Source organism: Protobothrops mucrosquamatus, unplaced genomic scaffold, assembly GCF_001527695.2.
Source record: "Protobothrops mucrosquamatus isolate PMUCROS unplaced genomic scaffold, P.Mucros_1.0 scaffold1915, whole genome shotgun sequence".
Lineage (NCBI taxonomy): Eukaryota > Metazoa > Chordata > Lepidosauria > Squamata > Viperidae > Protobothrops > Protobothrops mucrosquamatus.
In genome coordinates, this window is record NW_015388039.1 from 263,600 (window position 1) to 290,533 (window position 26,934).

A 26,934-nucleotide genomic window follows, 5' to 3' on the forward strand; every position below is an offset into this window, starting at 1 on the left:
ATCCAGTCCTACGGCAAGGTGGATGGAAAAGGGTGGATCGCAATTCAGATTGTACGGCTTCTGGAACTGGTAGTCGAACTAAGCGGCAAGCGTTATTGAAAAGCGCCCGACAAAGGGCCGTTCAGGACTACAAAACCCAAGACACCTTGCTCTAGAGGGGGGCGGAGTTCGTTTTGCTGTTGACTCCAACTGGTGGGATTCCTCCCTCCTCATGATATACTGAAGCGTCTGTTGCTGCTGCGTGCAATTGGGCAGAGCAATTGGGAACAGTTTGTCTTTGCGAAGAGTCTCTCTCTCTTTCTCTCACTTCTCTTAAAGGCGCAGGCGGAACTGTGAAGTGTTGCTTTTCTGTTTGATTGAACGAAGATTGCGAATATGTGAAACAATCTGTCGACTATTTTAAAAAACGCCATTTTGCGGACTTATTTTGCCGCCCCCCCCTTCTTAGGATTTGTGCGCTTGCTTTCTGTTGCTCAGAAGAAGGGGTGAGTTGGTTGTTTGGTCTGCTTTAACAGAAGAGCTCTTTCAATCGGGGCGTGTTGCATTTGCGGAGGGCCGATCTGAGTAAACGAGATGGCAATCGGTAATTCAAAGTTTGCACGGGAGCCGTAAATCAGACCATCTGGGTTCGGAGGTGCTTAAGAAGCCCGGTGCTTGTAACTTGAGCGTTTCTTACCCGGAGCCCGGAGAAAGTTTTCGTGCGTCTTCCTGGCAACCCGGTCCGATCGTTAAGAGGCGTTTTTTGGAAAACTTGCTCACGTGCAACTCCAGAGAAAGCGCCCGGCGTCCCTTCTCCCCAAACTTTTGCAACGTTTTTCTACACGGTTCTTCGCCTTTCCACGGGCGCGCGTCTCGCTGGGCTGGGGAAAAGGGTCAGGAAGTGACAAACCACCATTCAGCCCCGCTGAGTGGCAGGCATTCCTCTTCGGCGTCCAGGGGTGACAGGGAGGTGTGGGGTGACGAGTTAGAAAATTTAGCTTCATCCACGCCGTCGAAATCGTGTTCTCACCAACAACTCACCGCGGGCTCAGATCCTGGTTTCTTCTATGCCAGACTTCCAGTGACTTTTAAGACCTGCCGGTGGTTTTACGGGTCTCTGGCTTGGAATAAGGGGAAGTTAGGGAAACTGATTTTTTGGGGGGGATTGGGATTCCTGCTCTTCTCCTCGCCGTCGGCACGGGTGCGGGGTTCCATCTTCCTTTCGCAGGTTTTGAATCGGCATCCTGGCGCTTGACTCTTGACTCTTTTTTTCCTCGGTAGATTGATTTGCAATGGCTTCCAAGCTTCTGCGAGCCGTTGTCTTGGGTCCCCCGGGATCCGGCAAAGGGACCGTGTGCGAGAGGATCGCCAAGAGCTTTGGTCTCAAGCATCTTTCCAGTGGGCAGTTTTTGCGGGAGAACATCGAGGCGAACAGTGGTAAGTAAGTAAGTGGGTGGGAGAGGACGGGCCTCCTCGGCTTTTTGTATTCCAGTACGTGCCTCCTTGCATGCAGGCAAACGGGGGGATCTCGGGGCAGATCACACCCAGCTGTAGATGGAATCTGCATTGACTTCTTAAAAAGTGCGCGTGAGTCTGTAGCCCTTGGAGGGGGTAAACGGATTGGCATGTTATTTTTGGGATGTGGGGAAGGTATTTGCTGTTTTACAGAGTTTTGAGCCTGCTGTTTTGCAGTCTGTGCTTTGAGTATTGGCAAATTAGGACTCTGACAAATATACTGGTCAGGCACGATATAAAGATAAAAATGGTACTCTGAGGACTTGCAAAGAGGAATGGAATAACTCTTGGACTGTCCATTTTTAAATGCTTTGATCCGAAGCGCCTGCATTACAGCAGAGTAGAATCAGTTGTATTGTGTGTTATATATCCCATACTTCATAGAGAAGCATTGATTCATGCACGCAGTTATATGCTGACACAATGTGTACACTTGAATGGTTTCCCTCTTTTAAATAACTTTTTAAGTATCTCCAGAAAGCTTAAGTTTTTGGATTGTTAGAATTAGCTACAACCCTTCACCCATTTTTCTGAAAGAGAGGTCCACTGAACTTAATGGGGCTTAATACAGTACTATATATATACATGTAAGATTGTGCTCTAACTTCATGAACTTTTTTTGAAAATAGATAGTTCTATATGTGTATTTCTGAAAGTAACTTAGAAATATGGAAGAAATAATCCAAGTAATCCAGTAGTTACTTCACTTAACTTGGCATTGGGCATTTAGTATTTCTAATAACTTTGTGTTAGAACTATAGGTAGTTCTTGTTTCGTCATGGTCTCATTTAACAACTGTTGATAAAGTAACTTTATGGCCAGTCTTTCTGTTTATAATCTTTTCAGGTCTATAAAGTAAAGGAACATTGAAGTAGGATTTTATAATTCAGGCTGTCAAAGTTGTCGGATTTGTTTGTGCTATTCTTTGAAATTAATTTGGATTTATGTAACGCTGTAACATTAGCCCATACCACAAGCAAATATAGGTGCTTATTGCAAATACATGGTTAAAGAGTTCTTTGGAATCTGGAGTCTTACTTGGCTTTTGCATTTCATGTTAGAAGTTGTGTTCCAGAAAATAGGTGGACAGGGGAAACACTGCATTCGATTAAATGAGAAACAAATTGATTTAATATAGTTAACATGATTAGCCTCTGTGCAATGAATCATTTTCCTTTCCTTGTGTTACAAATAATTATGACTGTGCATTTTAGAACTGCCTTAGGGCTTCATGCAACCCTTGATTTGCAGCTTGGGCAACCAGATTTAATTTAGTTTGTAAGAAGCTATTTTGACTCTTTTTTCCCTTTTGGAAAGCTATGGAATTATCTAGAATTATATTCAGTGATGGTGATGTGTATTTCTAAAATTGTGCTTTGCACCCAAACCTTTGTTAGGCTTGCAACTGCTATTATTTTGACTGTCTGTAGAGTGCAATATTCTTATCTCCTGAAATTACCATCAATTTTATTTGTTCATGTTATTGAATGTACAAATGATAAATTAAGCATTAGTGGTTCCCATTTGATTAGCCAATATTATGCTAAAAGTAGAGTGAAGACAGTACTTGTTAAACATTGTGATAAGTAGAGGAGTGTATGGTTCCTGAAGTATGAATTTATTAGTATGAAGATGATCTATCTCAACTACTGTCATACATCTTGCATTTAGATTTCAAAAACAAGATCATATGTGGTTGCTGCTGCTGTTACTTTTTGCTGCCACTAATTCAGCAAATTAGCTTTCAGGACTTGATAGTATTCAAGATCTCTCTGTCTCTTAACGCAGAGAAGATAGTGGATCTTTCTAGCATTTATAGAATAAATCCCTAACTTCTAATACATAGCACTTTGATATGTTTCCAAATCTTGCTAGAGTTGCAGGTCAAATTGTTGCGTCATAAGTCCTTGAATCACATCTACTGCAGAAAGGATATGACCGAGTTATATATCCACTCTTCTTTAGGAACTCCCTGGTGTTATTTTACAGGGCTGCCCCTGAGCAACTTTTCAACCTAGTTTCTCATGCCATAATATCTTATTTATACTTTCTATGAATTTATTAAAATATATGTTTTGAGGATCGGGACAATGCATTTGACTACAAATAGTCCTGTGGCAACTAAGTGAAGTTTGGTTGTTCGCTGTGGGCTGGAAATGGGAAATAAATGCCAGTTTCTGGCAAAATCGTTGGAAATTGTGGTCATGTGACCATGCGGCGTTGTAAATGTGGGCCAGTTGCCAAGCATTCAAAATGCAGTCATGTGATTGCAGGGGGGGGTAACATTGAACTTTGAAACTGGAGGGGGGAGTAGCTTTATGGGTAGTCATTTTGTTTGAATGGTGGCTAAGCCACCAGTTGTATGGTTACCTGCTTCTACTATTTTCTTAACTAAATCTTTATTGGTTAGTATCCAATCTAGAATAGCCAACCAGCTTGGACAGAGAGTGGTAGTGGTACTGTTTAATTAGGTACAGTGCCAGCTGTTTTGAAGTAAGCTGGAATAAAAAAAACACATGTCTTGCTGACCTTTGAATGTCCAGCTGCTTTAAGTAAGACTAAGTAGGGATAAAATAAAGTATCAACACTGGCATTTAGTAATAAAAATATGTTATTATTATTGTTGAATTAACTTGCTAGCAAAAACAAAAAAATATTTTTATTTTATTTTTGGTGCTTTTGAATAACTCTGGCAACTACACGGACAAGTCTGTGCACTTTTCTTGGCAAGGTTTTTCAGAACAGATTTGCTATTGCCTTTTTCCTAGAGCTGGGAGAAAGTGACTGGCCCCAAATCCCCCAGCTGGCTTTGTGCCTAAGGCAGGACTCAGATTCATGATGTATCAGTCCCTAGCCCAGGGGTAGGCAACCTTGGCTCTTTTATGTCTCGTGGACTTCAACTCCCAGAATTCCTGAGCCAGCATGGCTGGCTCAGGAATTCTGGGAGTTGAAGTCCACGAGTCATAAAAGAGCCAAGGTTGCCTACCCTTGCCCTAGCCAATGTCTTTAATCACTACAGCAAACTGCCTGTTTTTCTCTCAAAGTTCTGTAAATTATGTTTTTCTACACATGGGTATTGTATCTGTTTCAATGTTACACTGATTTTCTTTGCTAATTGTGCAAGGAAGTGAATTTAATTCATTATTTCATCTGAAAGACAAGTACTAGCTAGGACTGGGAGAAGTGTTTTGGACTTTCCTAATTAAAGTAGCCCCCTTTCCCCCAAAAAGGGTTTCTCAAGGAACTGGAAAAAAAATAAGCTGCTTCAAGAGTCATATTAACTTTGATGTGTCAACTTCTCAAAACAGTGGTGTCTTTTTAAAAGGTTTGTGTGAGCAGGCTGCTTTAATAAATAATAGAGAGATGTTTGTTCCTGTGAGTTCTGAAGCACTTCTGAATCCTATCAGAAACTTAGGTAGCCTTCCTGGTACAATAAGATATTTTGGAAATGTCAGATAAAAGCATTGTATGATCCAGAAAACTTGGATGATCAGGAATAGTTGAAGAGATTCTTATTGTGCATGGTCAACTTGTGACCTGCTTGAAAATGGAAAAAACCACAACTGGCCGGTTTTGCATTAGGCCTACAACTGCTAGTTTACAACTCTTAATGGTTGAATTCACACAATAAAAGCCAGAAGAACTGTTCAGATCACATCATGCACCCAACTTATGGAAACCTGCTTTATCAACTATCCTTTCTGGAACAGAAAGAAAGTATTTCTACATGCTGGAATTCTTGTAAAACTGGGACAGGAAATAAATAAAATGTTGACATCGGAGCACCAAGAAGATATGCTATATATTGTGTTTTTTCCTGGTTAAATAAGGCATAGTCTTTTAGTAGTTCTTTTAACAACGTCCTCTGTAGTCATAATTCTTTCCCATTTCTTATTCTGACAGACAGGGCTGCTGTTGTAACTTGATTCTCCTTGAAATTTCTTCCACCAGTGAGGTATCTTGGGAAGAGATTTATTCATTTTTAAACTTTACATAATTTTTCATACACCGATATTCCGGTGTTGAACGTTGTTGGCCTTGAATTATAGAAGTTGGAGGTAATAAATTCAGACTTCATTTCACTTGATATGCTATATATAAAAACACACAGAGTTTTAATATCATGACTTTTTGACCTTTTCCAAAGAGCCAAATGTTGAGGCTGAATAGCATCTGCTGTTTGATTTATTATATCTCTATGCTCAAACCAGATTTGTGTAGATTTCTCTCTGTCTCTTTCTCTCTTGGTATATACAAATTATTGTAAAAGAACAAATGTCACTGTAACTAAAAGATAGAAATCTCTTTGTGTATGTGTGCGCGTGCGCAAATGATTTGATTTTTATCTTTTGATTGCAGTGACATTTGCTCTTTTATAATAATTCCAAGCTCAACCTTGATTTCTTTTACATGCATATGGACATTATACATTATACATTATAAATTTCTGTACTAAAGACTCTCCCTATAAACACAATAATAAATTAAAATGGAATATATCTCAGCATCAGTGTAATTTAATACCCAAGGTATTTGCAAACTTGGAAGACTGCTTAAATCAGTTTGAGCTACTGCTCAATTAGTGAACTCCTTCTATACATAATTCTGTCTCTCATTTCTCCATTTTCATTCCCCTCCTTTCCTTTTTTTCAGCAATGGCTATGTGTATCTATACTCTTAAGATTATAGTCCGTACAGCAAGGCAGTGAACTATGATACACAAAAGTTGATGCTAGAATAAATGTACTGCTCTTGCTATGAAAGGTAAATATGGCTATTTTTTTTTTGAAAGGAACTACTACTTAAATATGGTGTTTTGTATTTTGTGTTGCTGACACTTAGCACCACTACAACTATCACCACTGTTGTCTTCTGGTTCTTGTCTACTACCACAATATCTGGTTGACTGGCCAGCATCTATCTGTATCTTGATGTGGAAGTCCCATAGGATCTTAGCCATTATTTTTCATGACCTTTTGTGAAATCTTCTATCTGGCCTTGGGACGGTAGTGTATAGCCCTCTCTAAGCCATTTACAGAGTCAGCATATTGCCCCCAACAACCTGGGTCCTCATTTTACCGACCTTGGAAGGATGGAAGACTGAGTCAACTCTGAGCCGGTGAGACTCAAACTGCCAAACTACTGGCAGTCAGCAGTAGACTGCATTTTAACCACGGCTTATGTTGTTCCTGTACATACAGTAGTGTTAGGTTCTTGGGTTGTGCCATTCAGTGTATGCTATTCATGCCTGCACCTTACACCCTGCCACTGTGCATTGGACTGTCTGAACCTTGGGTCTTATCTACTTTGGTAGACTCCTGCATCTATGGATTTCATGTTTAGTGCCTATTCTTTTACTCAGTGCCTGATCAATGCCTCAATGCTGTTTTTTAGTCCAGCCCTTTTCAGCCATTGGTAGGATTTCCCAGTGTCTGTCACCTCAGCTATCTGTCGATGGTACGTCCCATCCAGGTTTTATCTTGTCATGGCACTTCCTTGCTTAATCTTTCCATTTTTTCTTCCATCTCAGGCATTCTCAGTAGTTCATCTTTGGGTTCCATCTGGCTGATGTAGTCCTTGATGCCCTAGGTTTCATCCAGAACGGTGGCTTTGACACTCACCAGAACCCACCTATCTTTGTTCTGACTGGTGTACAGTCTCTAGTTATTGAACTTGGGATGGAAACATCCATGCGTTATGAAGATTTCCTGGGTCTTCACATTGGTAGCTTCCATGTCCTCTTTGGACAGCTCACTATACCAATATCTGATGCTTGGGAGAGTTTACATATTGATAACATAGATCTTGTTCTTTCCATTGAAAGAACTCTTCAGGACTTGTTTTAACCTTTGGTGGTTCTTTGATGTTGCTATCTTCCTTCCCTCTTCATTAGGGTTCCCATGTGACAGTGGGATACCAAGGTAATTGTAGCTAGTCTGTATGTCTGCAATAAGGCCTGCTGGTAGTTCCACCCAATAGTCTTAATTACCTTCCCTCTCTATACTATCATCTGACCACATTCTCTAGTCCAAATGAAATCCCAATGTTCTCACTGTTGATCTATGTCAATGGATCAGCGAGTCAATGTCTCGTTCACTCTTAACATACAGCTTAATGCAGCGGTTCTCAACCTATGGGTCGCGACCCCATTTGGGGTCGAGCGACCATTTCACGGGGGTCGCCAAGCAAGGCTGTCCGCCATTTTTTCCCCCTTTTCCGGCGGGTGCCTTACCTCCCTTGAGCTGGGCCAGCTGGTGGTCAGCCTGCTCCATCTCTGCCGCTTGCCAGCTACGCCTCGGCTGGCGCAGGGGGCGGAACCACGCATGTGCGGCGCTCCCAGGCAGGGAAAGTCCTCAACTTACGACCGGTTGGGTAGTCCTTGACTTATGACCGGTTTAGTCCTCGACTTACGACCGGTTGGGGGTCGCGGCATTAAAAAGGTTGAGAACCACTGGCTTAATGCAATCTATGTAGAGGAGGTGACTGATGGTAATTTCTTTCCTGGTCTGTGACAGTAATAAAAAAAATGGTAGTTTCAGTCTTCAACTTATGTGTATGTGTATGTGTTTAAATTCTCATTTAGTTATGGTTAGGAAACAAACTTGAAGTTGTAAGATCTAAAATTACAATTATAAAATATTTTCTTTTAGCACCACCAGAACACATTACTGGAAAACATCATCAAGAAACTTTATTGTGATTTCTGGTATGATTGACTGGTTTTGATAGTTGAGCTATAACATTCTTAGTGCATTATTTACTTTGGCTGGTGTTAAATTAACTATAGCAGATGTCCATATATGCTTATTAATGTACAAACTTGTTAAATCAGTAGCTTGCCCTTGTTTTTTTTCCCCAAGGAAAACAAAATGTTTTACCTTGAAGTTTTTGGACTAGGTCACAATGGAGAGAAAACTGTATTTTATATTTAAGACAAAAAACTAGGATTGCTACAATGTTTTTAACTTTATTCTAAAATAATAGTTGTCTGAAATGCTGTTTTATTCATCATAGGAAAGACATAATTGTTATTGTGTACTTTGTACATTCTTATATACGAACCTGCCATATTATTACCTTTTGGGCAAGCAGTTTTAATGCAAAGCACAGAAAAAGTCATAAAAAGAAATAAAAAAACAGGATAAATGGCAAAAAAGGAAATTAAGTAAATCTACTAAGTTCACTATTTTTTTCTGTGCATTTTTATTCATATGCCATAGATCACGGGTCGGTTGCATCATGTGGAGGCTGTGCCCACCTCAGCTCTGGCAATCTGAAAAAAGTCACGATACGTGACGTGGCGAGTTTGACACCCATGCCATAGATATATGTAAAGCAGTCCCATCACGGTGACTTTAAGATGGGTGGACTTCAATTCCCAGAATTCCCCAGAGGTTGAGAAAAACTGCTCTGCATACACCTGTGACACTCTGTATCATCATTCTTTTTATTCTGTTCCATACAGCTTACATATTCCCTTTTTTATATATGTAGTACCCAATCAGTTTGTTGGATGCATGTGTGTGTGTTAATCTACCCTTAATACTTTTTCATTAAGGACTCATAATTTTATCTTTTTGTAGTCATTTTACTTTCAGTTGCATTTCTTTCACTTCTTCCTCTTTTCTTGTTTGTTTCCCTCCAGTTTTGCTTTTGATAGTCTGACTCAAGCCAAGAAACCTTCCTTGACCCTTGAATTCTTCACTAAGCCCTTCAGTCTTTACTGTAAACAATAAAATCAAGCATGTTTTTAGATTTAGGTTAATTACTTTGCCATGGCTATGCATGAAATAGACTTATTGTTCAACCATACGTTAAACAAACAGAACTGTTACTAAGCAGATACTCATCAGTCATTTTGATTTATTCTTGGACACGATTGCTGCTTTGTATTCACCTAGTTTGCTCCCAGTGATCCATTTATATCACCTGACATAGCTTTTTTTCCTTGATCACATTTGTACAAAACGTTTTTCTAAGAATTTATATTTTTTTCTTTCATTATTACCATTCACTAGAATGAAATATGCAATTGCCACCACTTTTGAATGCCTATTTTCTTAGGCCCACAGGAACTATGAAAATTTTATGCACAAACTCTTGAATGAACAGAACAGCTACTTTTAGTTAGTCCATGACCAGGCTGAGATATACATGCTGTGTTCCAATCCCAGTCTGAAAATGGGTGTAAATTTGAAACATGGCTGTTCTGGATAGAAGTGTTCTGAATATCCTGTTTTAGCTGCTGTGATTGGAAGTTGCCTTGCCTCTTCTTATTGGGTAATGGACTTTGGGCTTTTTCTCTCTGGGCCAATCAGTACACAGGAGGGATTGTTCACATGCTTGTTGTGTTTGGCCAAGCATGCTGGCTGAGGAAAGTTAAAGTCCACAAGTCATAAAAGTTAAAGTCCACAAGTCATAAAAGGGCCAAGTTTGAAGACCCCTGGCTTAGACTGATTGGTGGGTTATCTGCTTGAAATTTTAGAGTGAAGCAACAGGCATTTAAGGAGCACATGAACTATTGTGATTCCTTTTGTAGTAACTGCCATTGGAGAAGATCTGGAGAGTAAGCCACAGAGAAGTTACAGAATACAGAATTACAGAGTCGGAAGGGACCTTGGAGATCCTCAAGTCCAACCCCCTGCTCAAGCAGAACTTATACTATTCCAGACAAAGGGCTGTCCAATTTTTTCTTAAAAACCTCCAGCAATTGAGCAGTTTCTGGAAGCAAGGTGATTAATTGTTCCCACTGGTAGGAAATTTCTCCTTAGGCTTAGATTGGATCTCTGCTTGATAAGTTTCCAGTCATTACTTCTTGTCCTGCCCTCAGGTGCTTTGGAGAATAGGTTGACCCTATCTTCAGGATTGACAACCAAACTCAGTCCTGCGGTGGTCCTTCTGCTGCAGGGACTACTATTGGAAACCGGCTCCTGCCTGCATCTGTGCCTGAAGTCCTAATCCCAATTTGTTCTCTTATTTTTTTATTTAAGTTTTGATTCATACATTTTTAGACTAATAGAAAAATATAGAATGATGGGTCTCACCACCCCTTGTCATTTTCTTATTTTCCAAATCAATCAGTTTTTGAATTAACATTTCCCCTCTCCAAAATCCCTATAGATAAATCCATTCTTTTATATAGTTGTTTGTACATATATGATCACTGACACACATATATTAAATAGAATCCTTTTTCTTTTTAAAATGAAGCTTGCCTTTAAGCCCCCCCACCCCCGATTCTTCTAAAGCTGTTAGGTCAGTTGTGGTTGGCTAGGTCAGTTCTTCAGTAACTGCCTTTAAAATTGCACCAAACAAATCCTGACTGGATAGCTATGCTGCTAGTTAGAGAGTCAAAAGGAGAGCAGTGCTAATGTTCATTGCGCAAGGTTTCTTAATTTGAGCCCATGGAATGCCCTAGGAATAATGGCTCAGATGCACCAGCACCAAAGTGGGCATCTACGTTTCATGGTGTGGAAGGGCTTCAAGACATGGTCAGCAAAGGAAAGATGAGGGATAAGGATGCCAGATTTGAATTACTGTTAAGAGTTTTTCTTTATCTTTTTGTTGTCTAGAGATGGCCTACTTTTTTGCAGCTCAAGAGGATCATGCTGAATCCCAAGAACAAAACACCAAAACACAAATTTTGTTTCAGAAAAGATGCTCTTGGCCTGAAACAGATTGACAGAACTTTTGGAATTCAGTGTTTTGTTTCAAACTGGGAACCAAGACACATTTTTCCATTTTGTGCAAGCCTTTGTTATTTACCCCCAGCAAACTACTTTCTGACATAATTTTACCCCTTTTCTTCATTTTGATCCTACACTTTGGTTTGCATATTCATTGATCCCAATCTACAGCATCAGGCTGTTTTCAAATTTATTATATCTATCCCTATTTTTTAACTGCTCCATGAGATAAGCTAAATTAAATTTTAAAAAATGGATAAAATATATTTATGTTCTGTGCATTCTGCTTTTGTAAAATCATCAAGCATATAAAGATAGTTAAGAAATGTGCATTGAAAATAAACCCCAGCCATGCTTAACCAAATCACTCCCCTTCTCCCACCAGTCTTAGAGTGAGATGAACATAATGAGATCTTATTCCAGGGGTCTGACTCAAACTTGGCCCTTTTATGATTTGTGGACTTCAACTCTCAGAATTCCTCAGCCAGCGTGCCTGGCTGAGGAATTCTGGGAGTTGAAGTCCACAAGTCATAAAAGGGCCAAGTTTGAAGACCCCTGTCTTATTCCAACCACAAAGTTGCTTTTATCCAAAAGTCTTCAGGATGTATGTAAAGTTTATTTCCTATAGAAGTAGGACTGATATTATAATCTAATAGGTGATGACCGAGTGCTTTGAAGTGAATAATCAAATGTGTATATAAACTCTCAAGGGCTTTGTAATAAAATATCAAAAATAATTGCAATGATGTATTTTAATAAGGAAGCAATACTTGATCTCAGTGAGCAGATCATAGCTATTTCCCAGACTTAAGTCTGTAGGCATATACAGTATACAAACATATGTATATGCTATTTTAAAACAAGCTTGCAACATACATTGTTGTGAAAAAATCTGCATGTACCAAGTGTTATTATAGGTCATTTGCAGTCGTTTGTTGCATAACTATTTTGCTTACTATTTCTAGTGATCTGAATCAAGCTTTGTAAGAAGATTACGAAGAAGGGCATGAATTGCTGTAAGAAACAGGCTAATGTCATGTGTGCAGATATGTGGATTTATTTTAATTTTTTTTAAAAATCTCTATAGCTCTTCAGTGACAAAATATACACACTCTCACTCTTGGCCTGATTTTAATGACACTCCTATTTATTTAATCTATGACTAACCCTTCTGCTATTCAGTTGGTTACCAGTTTTCCTGATATATCATTTTCCATATAAACATTGTAATTTAGAGTGATCTGAACTTATCTTTTTAAAGCTAACTGATAGGATTCTTACTTTTTTTCCTAATTTCTTTCTCCTGCATATATCCAACAAGTATTAAAATAAGTATTCCAAATAACAAAAATAGGATTTTCAGGGGTTTTTTTTTTTTTTGGCTTCTGCCTTTTGATTGTTACTAACATTAATGATTTGTGGTTTTTCTTCACTTGATTGTTGTGGTTACTGCTTTCAAAGGACTTTGCCTTATGTTCTCAAGTGACTTCTTTTTTAAAGGGAACCATCCTACAAGACTTACAATATGCAGTTAACACACATCTCACTTTTAGTGTGGTTCACACAACATGGTAGGTTATAATGTGACTTGCTTGGCTTACTATGTTGTGTTGAGTCAGCATGTTAGGTAAACCAAAGCAAGCTGTGTTTAAACAAACTAGTGATTAATACAAGAATCTAATTGTATTAGTCTTAAATTTGGGATTTACTCTTTATTGTCCAAAGAGTAACTAAAATGGGTTTCTAAGCCATTCAGAACAATATTTTTTTATAATAAATGAGAATGCAGCCATAAAACAGTCATTGAAGATGTAGATTAAGGATCAGAAGCTCTGGGTCAGAATGAAGAGCAATTCCTGTTAGATAGGTTTCTTTTAATATGTTGATTTGGGGAGTGTTCATGATTTCTTCTTTGTATTTTGTAATATTTTATTCTATTCTAATTGTAAGCTGCCCAGAGGCATTAGAAGTTAGGCGGCCTATAAACTGTATAAACAAAACTAAGCTAATAATTAAATGTACAGATAGATAAATATGTTATGGCATCTTCTCCATGAAAATTGCAAGGGAAGTGTGAATGTGTGTGTGTGTGTGTGTGTATTCACACTTCTATATAGTAGAATTTAAGAGTCTAAAAGCCTTCATAGATTTAATACACCTCAACTTTTGAGCAAGGGGCCTTTGAAAAAAGCCACAATTGGAAACTTTTTAAAACATAGCCAGTTTTGCATAGGACTAAGTGGCCTTGAGATTTATCTAGGCCTCAAGCCATTTAGGGATTTGAAAGGAAGGATTGAATTAAAAACCATAGACAACCTTTTCAGGCTTCCAAAATAAAAGAGAGAGGTGAACCGATCAGCTTCATTAGAGTTGCAGCTCTGGCTGCTTCCTTTTTGTATGAGTTGAAGGTTCGAATTCTTTTCCAAAAGTAGCTCCATGTATGGTACATCATAGAAATCTCATAGGAAGTTCAATTGGCTCTGGTTAACCAAGCTAGGCTATCCCTGCCAGGTGTAAGCTGCAGTTACTCAACCAGTTGTAACTGGGAAGAGTGGGATTCGTGGCAGAGATTCTACTTGGATGTCTGATGTTAAAAATGAACCCAGAAGGAGTGTTGAACTGAAACATAACTGTGTGTGTTTGTGTATTGAAAACAAAACCCCAACCATGCTCAAAGGCTACATGTTACGCATGCTGGTTAAACTTTGAAAACAGGCACAGCCCAGGGTCTCTGGAGCAGTTTCAAATTCCCTTTATTTCAGTAAGAAGGAGCCAGTTTTTAACAAAGAGGAATAAATAGAACTACTCATAGAGGAGAGTGTTGAACTAAAGTGAATATGCAATTGTTTCTTTCACAGAATATTTAATGACCACAGAAACTATATTCTGCTCCTTTGGTGTCCGAAATAATCCTGTCCTTCGGGACTTTGTCCAAGTTTCATTTCTTTCCTCTATAGAGTTAATCTCTAGCCCACTGTCCATCTGTGTCTTTTCTTGACCTCACAGGAACAAAACCATCTCCCACATTCTTTTCTTCATCATTAACTCTGAATTCATTAAGCTTTCTAGTTGACAAAATCTTTGTCATCTCCCTATTTAATATTAACCCAGATTTTTCACTTTCCATTTTACTTTACTAATGAGCTCTCTTCTGAATCTTTCAGCCAACAAATTGTCACTACTTTCTTATCTCAGATTGTAAGAATTTCATCCTCCAGTTTTGATTCATGTGCTTTGTCCCCCTCAGATCCATTATATTACATTTACATTTTATTATTTACACATACACACACACACACACACATATATATATATATATATATATATATGTAGAAATTGCGATGTATTATAATTTATTCACTGCTTGAGTGAATAAGCTAATATGGAGATAATTCTCATCCTTCGCTCTTCTGAACCACTTTCTCTAAACTGAGTTCTTACAGTAGGTCCTTGTTCATTGCAAAGGTTTCTCAGAAGATTGATCAGATGTTCTGACACATCCATTAGCATTAATACATGTCACATTCTGTTATGGATGCAATCTCATCTTCATTTTTGTATTATTATTTTTTTGTTTGTTGCTGTCCTTCAGTCATATAGCTTTCTCTTTTTATGCTTTACACTTTGCTTGTCAAAAGCTAGCTCTGAATGTTGCAAATGGCAATCATAGGACTCTGGGATGCCACAACCGCCATAAATGCATGCTGGTTGCCAAGAACCTGAATTTTGATCATATGATGGCGACGATGCTGCAATAAGTATAAGTGTGAGGCCCAGTTTGAGTCACTTTTTTCAGTACCGTTGTAACTTCAAAGAGTAGCTAAATGAATGATTGTAAGTCAAGGACTACCTGTACAGTAGAATCTCTGCTGTACATCTATATTCAGTTAATCCCAGGACTCTCTGTTCTGATAGCTCAGTGGTGGCGAACCTATGGCACGGGTGCCAGAGGCGGCACTCAGAGTCCTCTCTGTGGGCACGTGCGCAGGTGAATAAAGAGCCAGACAAGTAGACTGGCTCTTTGATAATTCCTCTCTGGACAAAGAGAGGACTTGAGATCACCCACAAGTGCTCCAGGCAGCTGCTCCTTATGAGGTGACTGCAAAACAGTTGTCTCTGGTGGATTTAGAACTTTGGGAGATGAGGGAGTAGCCATCTTGCTCCAACTGTGGTGTTGCCTTTGAAAGGGCACTAAGTTCACATATTTCACAATAATCACTTTACCTAATCACTTTCACAAACTGCTTGTTAATTGCTTTTCAGCTATTAGGAATCTTTGGATCAACTGGGTGAATTTCCTTCTGTACTTACTGAAAGTAATTTTAATTTCAAGTTTAAGAACTTAATTTGTTTTTGAATAAACAGCCAAATAGTGATTAAAACTTTGTTTTTAGAAAGTTACAAATGGACTAAGGGTCCAGAAATAAGATTTTGGAATTAATTATAAAGAATTTTTTCTGTAGGAAAATGCTTTTATTTTGATTTTTTTAAAAAACAAGATTTTAAAAATCGGATGATAGAGGAAACTAAAAAGATTACAATTAAAGGAAAAAAAACACTCAAACATGACTTATAATTACAAAATGAAGCAAAATATTCTAACATTGGACATATTGAATATCTTTGAAGAGTGGTCCCAGAAGTTAATTTTAATAGTGCCTGACTCTGTAAATAGATTATGTCTAAAATATGTTATCAAAGGGGAACAAGTTCTACTTGACAAGATTGAGACTGCATTGAAAATGGATTTAAAAATGACTGCAAGAATGACATGGAAAAATGTTACACTGGACATACAAAATAAATCGACTGATGTCTTAAATTTAATTAATTCTTAATTAATTAAAAAGAATATAGAAACAACAAAGAGAGTGACCTGGATAATTTTCTTGTATTAGATTTACAAAAGAGATTTGTTGAAGCTTTGAAGAATTTTGTAGGAAGGGACAAAAAAATGAAAAGATATCAACATTATTTGAAGGAAGTAAAAATCAAGATTATTAGCAAAAAAGGGAAAATAAAGTTGGTTTATTTGATTAAGGCCAAATAGGTATATTATCTCTGGTGACCCTTGCTGGATTGCTTTGCTGACTTCAGGTCTGAAATGAGAGAGATTTTACAGATTTTTTTTAAAATAGATAAGAGATGGGTTATGGGAAGAATAGATCATTTGTTGCATTTTAAGAGAAGGTGATAAGTTACTAAAATTGTTTATACTTGTGAAGAAGATGAAAATGGGAAATCACTTTTTTATATATATTATTTTTCTTTACTATGTTTTAATTTTTTTCTTTCCTCTTTCTCTTTTTCCTTTTCTGCTCTTTTTACCATTTCTTTTAGTTTTTTTTAAAACTTTGTATGAGTTATTAGTGTTGTAATTATAATTCTTAATAAAATTACCATATAAAAAAGATTTCTGTTTTTCCAGAATCCTCATTTCACAAAAGGGAAACCTTCCCCATGGACCCTTTCCCTAAAATAATTAAGTAAAAGTCCATGCTACTCATTTATTTGGCAGTTACTATTGGGAGCTGGAATTTTGGTAATGAAAATTAGAGAAGCAATTAGTGTATTAGTTATTAATGCCAATACGCAGTTTATCTAAATACCTAATCTGCGGCATCAAGTTTTCTAGAGGAAAAGAAGGGGAGATTGTTCAGAAGTAATTGCATAATCTTTCACATTTAGGTAATTTATTTCTCATTTCTGAACAAGCTGTTCTCTGACTACACTGGTATTATAGCAGAAGAAAGAGACACAGAGAGAGAAATCCATTTAAATGCATAAGAAGCATTAGAAATACTTTGGTTAAATGCTCACAGGCTTTTTTCTACCCACAAACAGATATCGGTATATTGGCAAAGCAACACCTTGAGAAAGGTCTTTTGGTACCAGATCATGTAATTACACGTGTAATGATGACAGAACTGGAGAAAATGCAAACCCAGCCTTGGTTACTGGATGGTAAGTGATTATCTTATTTTTATTTTTAAGGTTAAAACACCAAAAATCCTTTTCTTCTGCAACAAATCCTTAAACATTTTACTTAAATATATACTCTATCATGTAGTGCCAATAGTTGATATTACATTGTACCAGAATTAGACTGAACCAATATTTTTAGTAGCTGGTAATAAAATAGACAAATAAAAACACATTGAGAGCATCTAGGAACAGAAGATTCTTAGTTTGACTTTTGACAAATATTTATTCATCTGTTGCTGTAGATAATTATATACTTATAAATTCTGTTTTGAATATACTGTTATATACTTCTATTTTGCCTCAGTCAAACTGACTTTAAGAGGCATTTTACAATGCTGTGTAAAATAGAGCAAAAAGAATAATGCAATACAATCATAACAAAAAGATATCAAGCTCTTCTCTGTTTTTAGGACAGGTGTTATAACAACATTCTTTTCTGAAATCTTTTTGGAAAAAAAACCCATGTCTTTATCAGGTGTCTAAACACCAGAGAAGACATCAATTGTGCCTCTTTGGATAAGCTATTCCATATCAATCCCCCTTCTCCTTGTTTCCAAGTGCCTTCTCTGAAATTTCTGTTAGGTGGGGACCATCAACATGTCCTCTCTGATAGAATATATTGGATTTGGAATGTTGAGGTATGGTTTCTGTCCCATGCTTGGATCTGACCTGAACTGAAGAGACTAAGTAATCATCTCCTTCAAAGGTTGTTTGCAGTTGTCACCTCCAATCTTCTCCAACATATTCCCCCAAAATGGAAATTGTAATTGTGGTTGCAAAACATAACCCTTTGGCTTCTTCTTTTAAATCAATTTACTTAGAGTTGTCTTCAACTTTTAGGAGTTTAAGGGAATGTATTTTTCTCTATTACAGTGACCCTTAATGAGATAGATTCAAAGAAAGTACCTAGCCCAAACTTACCCAGTGAGTTTCCAATCCTGAAGATAGATCCCCTACTTCTAAACCAGTGGTTCTCCGACTAGATCCTGAGATCAAACATTATGATTTTGAGACCTAGTTGTGGATGATGATTGAGGACTCCAAACTGCTTTGGTTTATGTGGGCTGTGTCTATTGATTTTTACTCTATTATAAATTAAAGCTGAGAAATTTTTAAATATTTGATTTTGTGGACTCTCTAAAAGAGTCTCAGGGACACCCATATTTTGAAAACCACTGTTCTGGATCTTAACCACTAAATCATGTTAGCTGTCTTCTCTTCCACCCAGAAGTGGTATATCAATATCTTGTTTATCCCCAATGCTTGGGAATGTGACTACCGTAAGCTGTCAGATTCCTTGATCTGCCTTCTGTAACATGAAACAGTGCGCCCTTCATGTGTTCCTAGAGCGTGACAAGTAGCAACTGGTAGGTGGGAGGAGGGAACAGAGCCAAGATACATTGCTTATAATGATATCATTTTATGCTATCAACATTTTTAGTGATAGCTCACTTTGGCTAATTTGCATCTTGAATTTTAAAAGGAGAAACCTCACCCATTTTCTTTTTTAAAAAAACAACACAGCTTTATTTGACTACAGATAATTTGAAGCTTCAACAAATTATTGTAGGGAAATTAGACAAACTGGATTGCAGAATCTTGATTCTGTCTTTATTTTTTTAAAAAGAACTCTTTAAAAAATGGAATAAATTTATTTTTGAAGAGTAGTATTGGCCCATGTATAGAATAGAAGCTACTTTAAATAAAAAGGCGTAAGTTGCTGTCTCAGGCTACCTAAACCAATTAAAAATGAGAGCTCCTGGTGTCTTAATGGGAAGATTCCTTCCACATATATTTAGACAAAGGGCGTAAGAGCCACTTGTCATGTAAAAAGAAAAGCTTCACAGGCATATGAACCAGATTCTCTTTCGATTCAGTCAAATGAGCTGATGTAATGCTAATTCATTCTTAAACTGCAAGCCCTCATATCACTTAAAAATATTAATCAGAGGCTGTCTGGTACTGTTAAAGAAATCTGTGCACTCTTTAACTAAGCCATGGGTAATAATGGCTTCAGGTCGCGGTTTTGGGGGAGGTAGTTGATTTTCTTTCATATCTGTGAAAGACAGTAGAAATGGCCATGTGAAACCCAGGATAATTAATGGAAAATGGGGAGAATTGTAAGCAAGAGAGAGGTTTCTTTAGCTGGCCTAAAGAAATAATTTTAAAAATATTAGCAGAGATCTGGAAACAGTCAGGTATCTAAGTAAGAGTTGGTTCTTGACTCAATTTCAAACTAATATCAGCTGATGAAATGATGCTTCTATCCAAGTGGCTTATAACTGAGAGACAACTCTGAGCCTGAATATGTTTTGTGCATGCTTATGGTTAATTAATAGTTACCTTTCCCCCTTTTTTAAAATTAGAATACAGATCTGGGGCACTTACTTATTTTATTTAAAGCATTTACATAGCCACCCATTTTCCAACCAACTCTGAGTAGCTCCCAATCATAAGTTAAAACAACATATAAAGTCAAATGAAAATTATAAATCTTAAGCAGATTGAAATAAAACGTTAAAAACAACGGTTGACTTGAAACACACTATCATCAGTGAAATACTGTAGCTCATGGAATGGGAAATGTTCCCATGTTGCCCTCTTGCTATATAATGAAACCAGTGTAGGCTTGAGGTCCTGGGAACCGATGTACATGGCTTGCGGCATTTTTGTGAAAGAAGGTGTTGTTCTCTTATGAATGACTTAGATTAATACATGATTTCCCTATATAGTAATTCACACTGTTTTAAGAAAAGGCATAAATGAGTCAAACGTGCTGGTGGAAAAAGAAAGCTGTGTGTATTTATAGGAGAAAAAGGAAAACATGTTTATTTTGTTTCATGTTTTCTTGCCATCTTGGTTCTTTCGATAGTTGCCTCCTTTATAGGTAGACAAATGGGCCATTTTGCACAGATGGGAAAAGGCAAAGCTTCTGGATGCATCCTCTAAAATATTTGGATTTTCTAGAACTCAAAGATGTCACTAAATTCAACTTAAAATATAAGCCAGTATAAGATTACAACCTTTGAATTTATGCAACACATTTGCTTGATTGAATGCAAACCGTAAGTTACTTTTGCCTTTTTCTGAAGAATAAAGAGCCTAATGCAATTGACTATTTTTAGGGAGGTGTCATTGTAAATAGTTAACTGCTTGGCCACTGTGATAAATTTGTAAAGCACATGCAGTCAGAATTGCTCAGATTGCACTGCAACATTCACCCTGGCTATTCCCTCCCTCCCCCTGCCACAGGTCCCCCTAGGCACTAGGCCTTGGATACTCGCCTTGCAAAGATTGAGATCCAGTGCTTTTTTTGTAAAAAAAAAAAAAAAAAGGTGCCGGAACTCACACACGTCATATAACCCGCCTTGCCTACCCTACAAGGTTCCATCCAAAAAAGGTGCCAGAACTCCGTTCAGGCGTTCTATGACAAAAAAAGCCCTGTTGAGATCCTTCACTTTCTTGGCTGCTCCAGGCCTTCGGTGGGTTCGCAGAGAATGGAGGCCTAAAGTAATGCAAGATCATGTGAGATCAGTTGCATGAGATCTTGTGTGATCTCACGGTACTTTAAGCCTCTGTTCTCCAGAGGCCCGATCCGGGAATGGGAGGCTTTTTTGTGCTGCTGCTTCCCGGAAAGGAGGGAAGGGGATGCTTCCATGGACCCCCGGAGGTCCGTTCTGAGCCTCAGAGGCTTCCTATTGGCCTCCGAGGCCCAGAACAGAAGATGGGGGAGGCTTTTGCATGCTTCCGGAGGTCCATTCTGGGCCTCGGAGGCCTCCCTCTGCTCTTGCCAGGAGCAGAGAAAGAAACAGGCTGGAGAAGAAACAGATCTTTACAAGGTAAGTGACTTAGCACGGCAGGATTGGGTAGGGGAGCAATTGTGGAGATCTCAGGGGAGGGAGCATGAGATATCTCAGTGGGGAGGGCTTGGGTATTCTGAAGCAGATGGCTTGTTCCATTACTAGTCCCCCCCATGGCCTTCCCCACCCTGAGATACCTCATGTTCATTTAACGAGCTGCACATTCCCCCACATTTTAAATTTGCGAATGCGTGGGTGAAAGCTGGGAGTGAATCGTGTTCTTTCAGTACATTCGTAACTCGAGGAATACCTGTACTATTTTAAGGCTATAAAATATTAGTTTTTTTTGTTAACATTCTGAGCTCATTCTGCAATTTATTATTTTTAATTCACTTTTTCATATAGGTTTTCCAAGGACATTGGGTCAAGCTGAAGCACTTGACAGGATATGTGAACTGGATCTAGTGATAAGTTTGAATATCCCATTTGAGACTCTTAAAGACCGACTTAGTGCTCGTTGGATTCACCCAGCAAGTGGCAGAGTATATAATCTGGAATTCAATCCACCTCAAATCCATGTAAGATAATGAACTATGATTTGATAAGAGGAAGGGTAGGCATTCAGATAATTCAGTATCCTATGCCTTGTATTTTCTAGATAGGCTTACACTGACAGGTTTACATATTTAGATTACATAAATGAAAGAGGAACAAAAACAGTGGGAATCTCAACTGGGGGAGGGAGGGAGGGCAGGGGGAATAAGTAGGGCCAGCTGAATGTCCAGCTCTCTCAGAATTGATTTTGAAATACAGGTAGTCCTTTATTTAAAGACTGTTCTGTTTAGCAACCATTTGAAGTTAGCAAGGTACTTAAAAATAATTTCATGACAGGCCCACACATTTATGACCATCATAGCATCCCTCACGTGACCGTGATTTGGGCGCTTATCAAGCAGTATGCATTTATAATTGTTGCAGCATCCCACAGTCACATGGTTGCCATTTTTATGCTTCATATCTGGCTACTGATAAGCAGCGTTAATGGACTGGCCAGCAATACTATAAAATCACAAGTTGTGGTCACACGACGTCTTAATGTCCATGGATGATTTGTTTAATGATCACTGATGTCTCATGTAACCCATGTTATTTAGTGACGGATTTGCCAATGAGTTAAGCAAGGACGATCTGTACTACTTAATGATTATCTTGCAATATGCTGCTGATTTCTATTAAACAAACAAACAGCCTTTGATCAAAGGCCCTTAGATCACAAGAGACACAGATCATCCTTGTGATGGGAAAGAGACCTCACACTTCAGCAGCAGTCTAGGGGGAGTACTGACTGCCACAGCCTGCTGATGGGTTAACAGAATTAATCTGTGCACCTTCGGATGCCTAGCTCCTAAAGACTGCCTTATGTGACTACACTGTTGATTTCAGCAGGCTGCTCCAGGACTGTTTTTACCCAAATCACACAAGCCAGCTAAATATTAATTCCAATCATTGGAAGGGGTTTGTATCTCTGTATATATTTCCTAAACAGCTTGCACTGGGTAGAGTTAAAAAGAGATTCCAAAACTTACATTCAAGAATATCGTTATACATGTCATCCCTATAGACTCAAGTGCAGAAAAAGGGTAAAATTTCAGTCAGAAATATAGGGAATTGTAACCTTCAGATTTGGGGAGATGAGCTATTAATCTTATTGCAGCCTAGTGAATGGTGTAAATTAGGAAGTGTGTCTTTTCTCTCTCTCGAGAGGTAAAGACCAATGGGAGCAAACTCTAAGATGTAACAAGACTGTGCGTCAATGGAAAGAGATAGAAATTTTTCAACTGACAGGCATTTAAAACTTACAGTTTCCTACACAGTGTAATTCACACCATATTTTAAACAGGGTATTGATGACATTACTGGTGAACCATTAATCCAACGGGAAGATGATAAACCTGAAGCTGTTGCTGCTAGACTAAGAAAATACAAAGATGCTGCAAAGCCTGTAATGGAATTGTACAAGTGAGTTGGAATCTAAACAACATACAAACAATTTTTAAAATAATATAAGAAAAGACATGGAGTGTCTCAATAGATTTTTATTTTTTAAATAATAAAATTAAAAGTTCAGAGAGAATTGTTTTTGTTAGAAAAATAAATAGTAACGTCCCCAATTAAAGAAGAAAAAGGAAAAAAGATATATAAAGAGATGATTTCTCCCTTAAGAATAATCTCTGTGTTTCTCTCTGCTGTGGACATACCTCAAATATATATATATATAAGAAAGCAATAGTTGGCATGGTTTATTAGTGTCTGCATTAACTGCAAAATATGACAACCTAGATAGGTTTTAAGAAATACTTTGTATTGCAATATACAAATTATTTTTTTATGTTTAAAACTAGATGAAAGTCACAGGATACAGTACAAATAGTTTTGGACAACACAAATTTTACTGAATAATATTTTCCCTTCGTTCTGTTATTCTACATCAATTGACATGTAAATATATGCCCAGATGGAAAATAGTTTCACACTGAAGTATCTCATTAGAAAGGTCCTTTATTTTCTTTGTTCAGTTACAAACATGTTATCTCATTCACAACCTAGAAGACCTCTGGGAATAGTTAATGGCTTAATCATGATTACACACAGTTTGTATTCAACAGTTGCTAAAAGACTTACATAATTAATACAACTGAAATGAGAATTAGCAGTTGATCATTCAAGTATGTTTCAATTGATTCTACAATGCGGTCTTGCGCTAATTGAAGTGTTTAAATAAAAGATTAAATTAATGCAGTTTTAAGATTCTGGATTTAATGGTCCCATGTCCCCTTTTTTAGAATGTAATGTGTATTACCACATTTTCAAGGAAGTTGAATAAAAATTGATGTGTTTCGCGGTCCTCCTCCTGATAGATTGAGATTGATCCTAGGTATCTATTCTCAAATCCTACCATATAACTATTGCTGCTTTAAAATGGTGTAAATAGTGCAAGATATTTTTTTATAATGATCAAGTTAAGTGTTTGAGAAGATGAAGGAAACATGAATTAACAGTTTAGTGTGTAGTATCTTTTTTATTACCTATTTTTTTTGTTTTGTAAAAAATATTTAAATTTACAACACAAACTTATACGTAAAGTTCAAAATGGCATGTTTCATAAAAGAAAAAAATCTAACAAAAAGATAGAAATAAAAAAAACAAAAAATAAGGGTGTGAGATATGTCTACTTGTCCAATATTAAAAAATATGAATTTATTCAAATCATTACTATTCATATTTTAAACACTAAGCTAAACATGGATAATAAAATCATATTGTCAGAACTTGACTCTCTACTGAAACAAAACTAATTGCAAAACAGAGTTGACCAATATAATAGAACCAATAAATTAGTAAATAATAAGAAACTAGTGCACAGGCATCTTTCCTGGGGGGCCAGTATCACTTTCTTTGCAACAGTTGTCAGACTTTATTCGGAGTTCTTCACAAATTGATGCATTCTAATTCTTTGTTTAATTTTGTTTAATATATTAAATTTTACATTCAACTGTGAGGTTACAATACAATATAAATGCAGTTTGACTTGCAGATTTTAGTGAGTAGTGATTTTACATTTGGTTAGCTATTTTTAATTGTTTTTTGTTATTATTACATAGTTTTATATGTTAATGTTTAATATAAACCCATACTGCACCTTACTTATGATTTTATACTTTGGCTTGTAATTTAAAGCTCAGACATTTCTCACAATGCGTAGACCGCATTTCTATTATAAAGGGATTGCATGTAGTTTTATCATTGCTATTTTATGACCAGAGTAAGGTACTATTATATTTTCAGTTGGTTACATGGTGGAGAAGAAGGCTAAAGAATGCAACAGAGGGGCAGAGTCAAAATGGATGAGATACCTTTTACTGATGCATCTTCTTTTCTATCAGTTATTCTCATTCTGTTTTTGATGGTTTCTCGGTCTGAAAGCATCAAGCTGCAGGAATAGGACCGGTTTTTAACAACATCCTGAGAGAGTGTGGTCTTAGGCTTGAGATATATTTCATATGCAAGAGATATAACCTGCACATGAAATGAAGTAAGGGAAAAAAAGATGTTACAATTACTACATATTAAAACAACATGTTTGGTTGACCAATTGATAAAAAAGTATTTATGTATATACTAGTTTTTCTGTTTATTTAGAAAAGTAAATTGCAACTTGGTTATTACAGTGAGGGAAAAATTATTTGATCCTCTGCTGATTTTTATAACTTTTTTGAAATGCGTTTTTCCGGATTTTTGTTGTTGTTCTGTTTGTCACTGTTAAACCTACCATTAAAATTATAGACGGATCATTTCTTTGTCAGTAGGCAAACGTACAAAATCAGCAGGGGATCAAATAATTTTTTCCATCACTGTAAATAAATGTCCTTTTAATAAGCCTTTTTATTGGCATTCTATTCATATCTACAATTCCTGGAATTCAGAACAAGTTGCCTAAAGTCATAAGTAAAATTACTTATCAGTAAAGGTATGCACACTGGCAAATATAAAACAGACAGCCCTGATTTATATTGTTACCTAATTCTTTTGGCTTTTACTAAAGAACACAATAGAACCTGCAATACTGGTTTCCTTAAAACTATTCATTTGCTCACAAAATGTCTAATCTCTATTTCAGAAACAGAGGGATTCTTCACTCATTCTCTGGGACAGAGACCAACAAAATCTGGCCTTATGTTTATACTTTGGTGTCTAACAAGATTCCTCCAATCCAAGCAGAAGAAGCTAACTAAGCATCTGTAAAATGGGAATAAGAATTTTATGTTGTCGATTTTGGTCTTGTTTATCACGTGCTGTATCTGTCCTCTACTCTTTTTTTAAAGAGTAGCTGTTCTCTCTGATTCTTCTGGAGAATAATTGTGGAACTCCATCTTTCAATGATTACTCTGTATGGGAATTCTACTTCTTGCCATATAAATACTTGTGCATGGACTTCAAATAATTGTAATTGATATGCAGAGACGGTTACCCCTGAACAGTTCTGTAGAATCCATTGTTCAGTCTCTCCAGCTACTTTTAGATCTTTGTACTTAGTGTGCATTTTCATGGATCCTTAATCTAACACTCCATTTAAATGGAAACACTATTCTAGGTGTATCTTCAATGCGGTAAGCACTGTGGAAAAGACATGCCTTATGCAGGTCAAATAATGTATGTTTTGAGTACTTAAAAAACAGAGAAGAATCAAGGTGAATTCAATCTCTTGGTTTGCTAAGAAGACAACCTTAGATAAATGTCTGTTATAAAATGCTGCTGTAAAATAAAATTAGACTTTTAAATTTAGGCCTTTCTTTGTTGAAGAGCAGGCCTGTTCTGATTCTAAGAACAGTTGCACTACATAGTTAATAGTTTTAAAGCTTTGATTTTATAATATAATACAACCAGTCACTAAAAGTGCAGTATCTCAATTTTTTGCTCCGGTAAATTTGTCCCAATTAGCCACCAACCAGGCAAATGATTATGTGGGCAAACATAAGTCAGACCCAGTCTGTTGTTGATGTAATAAGTAGCAAAGATCCATTGCTGTAGACATGGCAAAATATATATTTGCAGTTATATGTCTGCATTTTAGAATTTTCCAGGTAACTCTTAAAGCTTGGTCACGAGCAAAAAATGTGTATCAAGAGTATGATGATTTAATAACAAGAAGGAAGACCTCTGACTTTATTGCCTATATTTCCAGCATCCTCTTCTTTTCCTTACTAAATGTTTCTTCAGTATCTGACTGAGGCTGCAGGTAAGAGAAAGCTTTGGATAAATAAAAACAGATGTATCTACTGCAAACCTATTCCTTAATATTCACTCTGCTTTTATAATGTTCTTGAGTTTATATGCTGTGAATGGTGCAGTTAATGTGAGTATTGACCATATTCCTGTCAGCTGATTTTAAATAAAGAGCTGAATAGATA

At 37.1% G+C, this 26,934-nt stretch overlaps 1 protein-coding gene across 2 annotated transcripts; it reads left to right on the plus strand.

Moving 5' to 3' along the window:
* The first annotated feature begins 206 nt into the window (after positions 1 to 206).
* On the plus strand, positions 207 to 26,934 carry AK4 (adenylate kinase 4). Of its 2 annotated transcripts, none has more exons than XM_015823570.1 (6): positions 207 to 485; positions 1,261 to 1,416; positions 17,025 to 17,144; positions 21,371 to 21,543; positions 22,866 to 22,984; positions 25,644 to 26,934. In XM_015823570.1, the coding sequence occupies exons 2-6, from the start codon at positions 1,272 to 1,274 to the stop codon at positions 25,756 to 25,758; spliced, it is 672 nt and encodes a 223-aa protein (XP_015679056.1). In that variant the 5' UTR covers positions 207 to 485; positions 1,261 to 1,271; the 3' UTR covers positions 25,759 to 26,934. The 2 variants fall into 2 exon arrangements, with proteins under 2 accessions (XP_015679056.1, XP_015679057.1); XM_015823571.1 differs by lacking the exon at positions 207 to 485 and adding an exon at positions 494 to 583.

What these genes read in the sequence shown, in the direction of transcription:
- AK4 (XM_015823570.1), top strand. Translation starts at nt 1,272, where the DNA reads ATGGCTTCCAAGCTTCTGCGAGCCGTTGTCTTGGGTCCCCCGGGATCC. An exon ending in GAACATCGAGGCGAACAGTG is followed by an intron (nt 1,417 to 17,024) that starts GTAAGTAAGTAA and finishes ACCCACAAACAG; the next exon opens with ATATCGGTATATTGGCAAAG. An exon ending in CCAGCCTTGGTTACTGGATG is followed by an intron (nt 17,145 to 21,370) that starts GTAAGTGATTAT and finishes TTTTTCATATAG; the next exon opens with GTTTTCCAAGGACATTGGGT.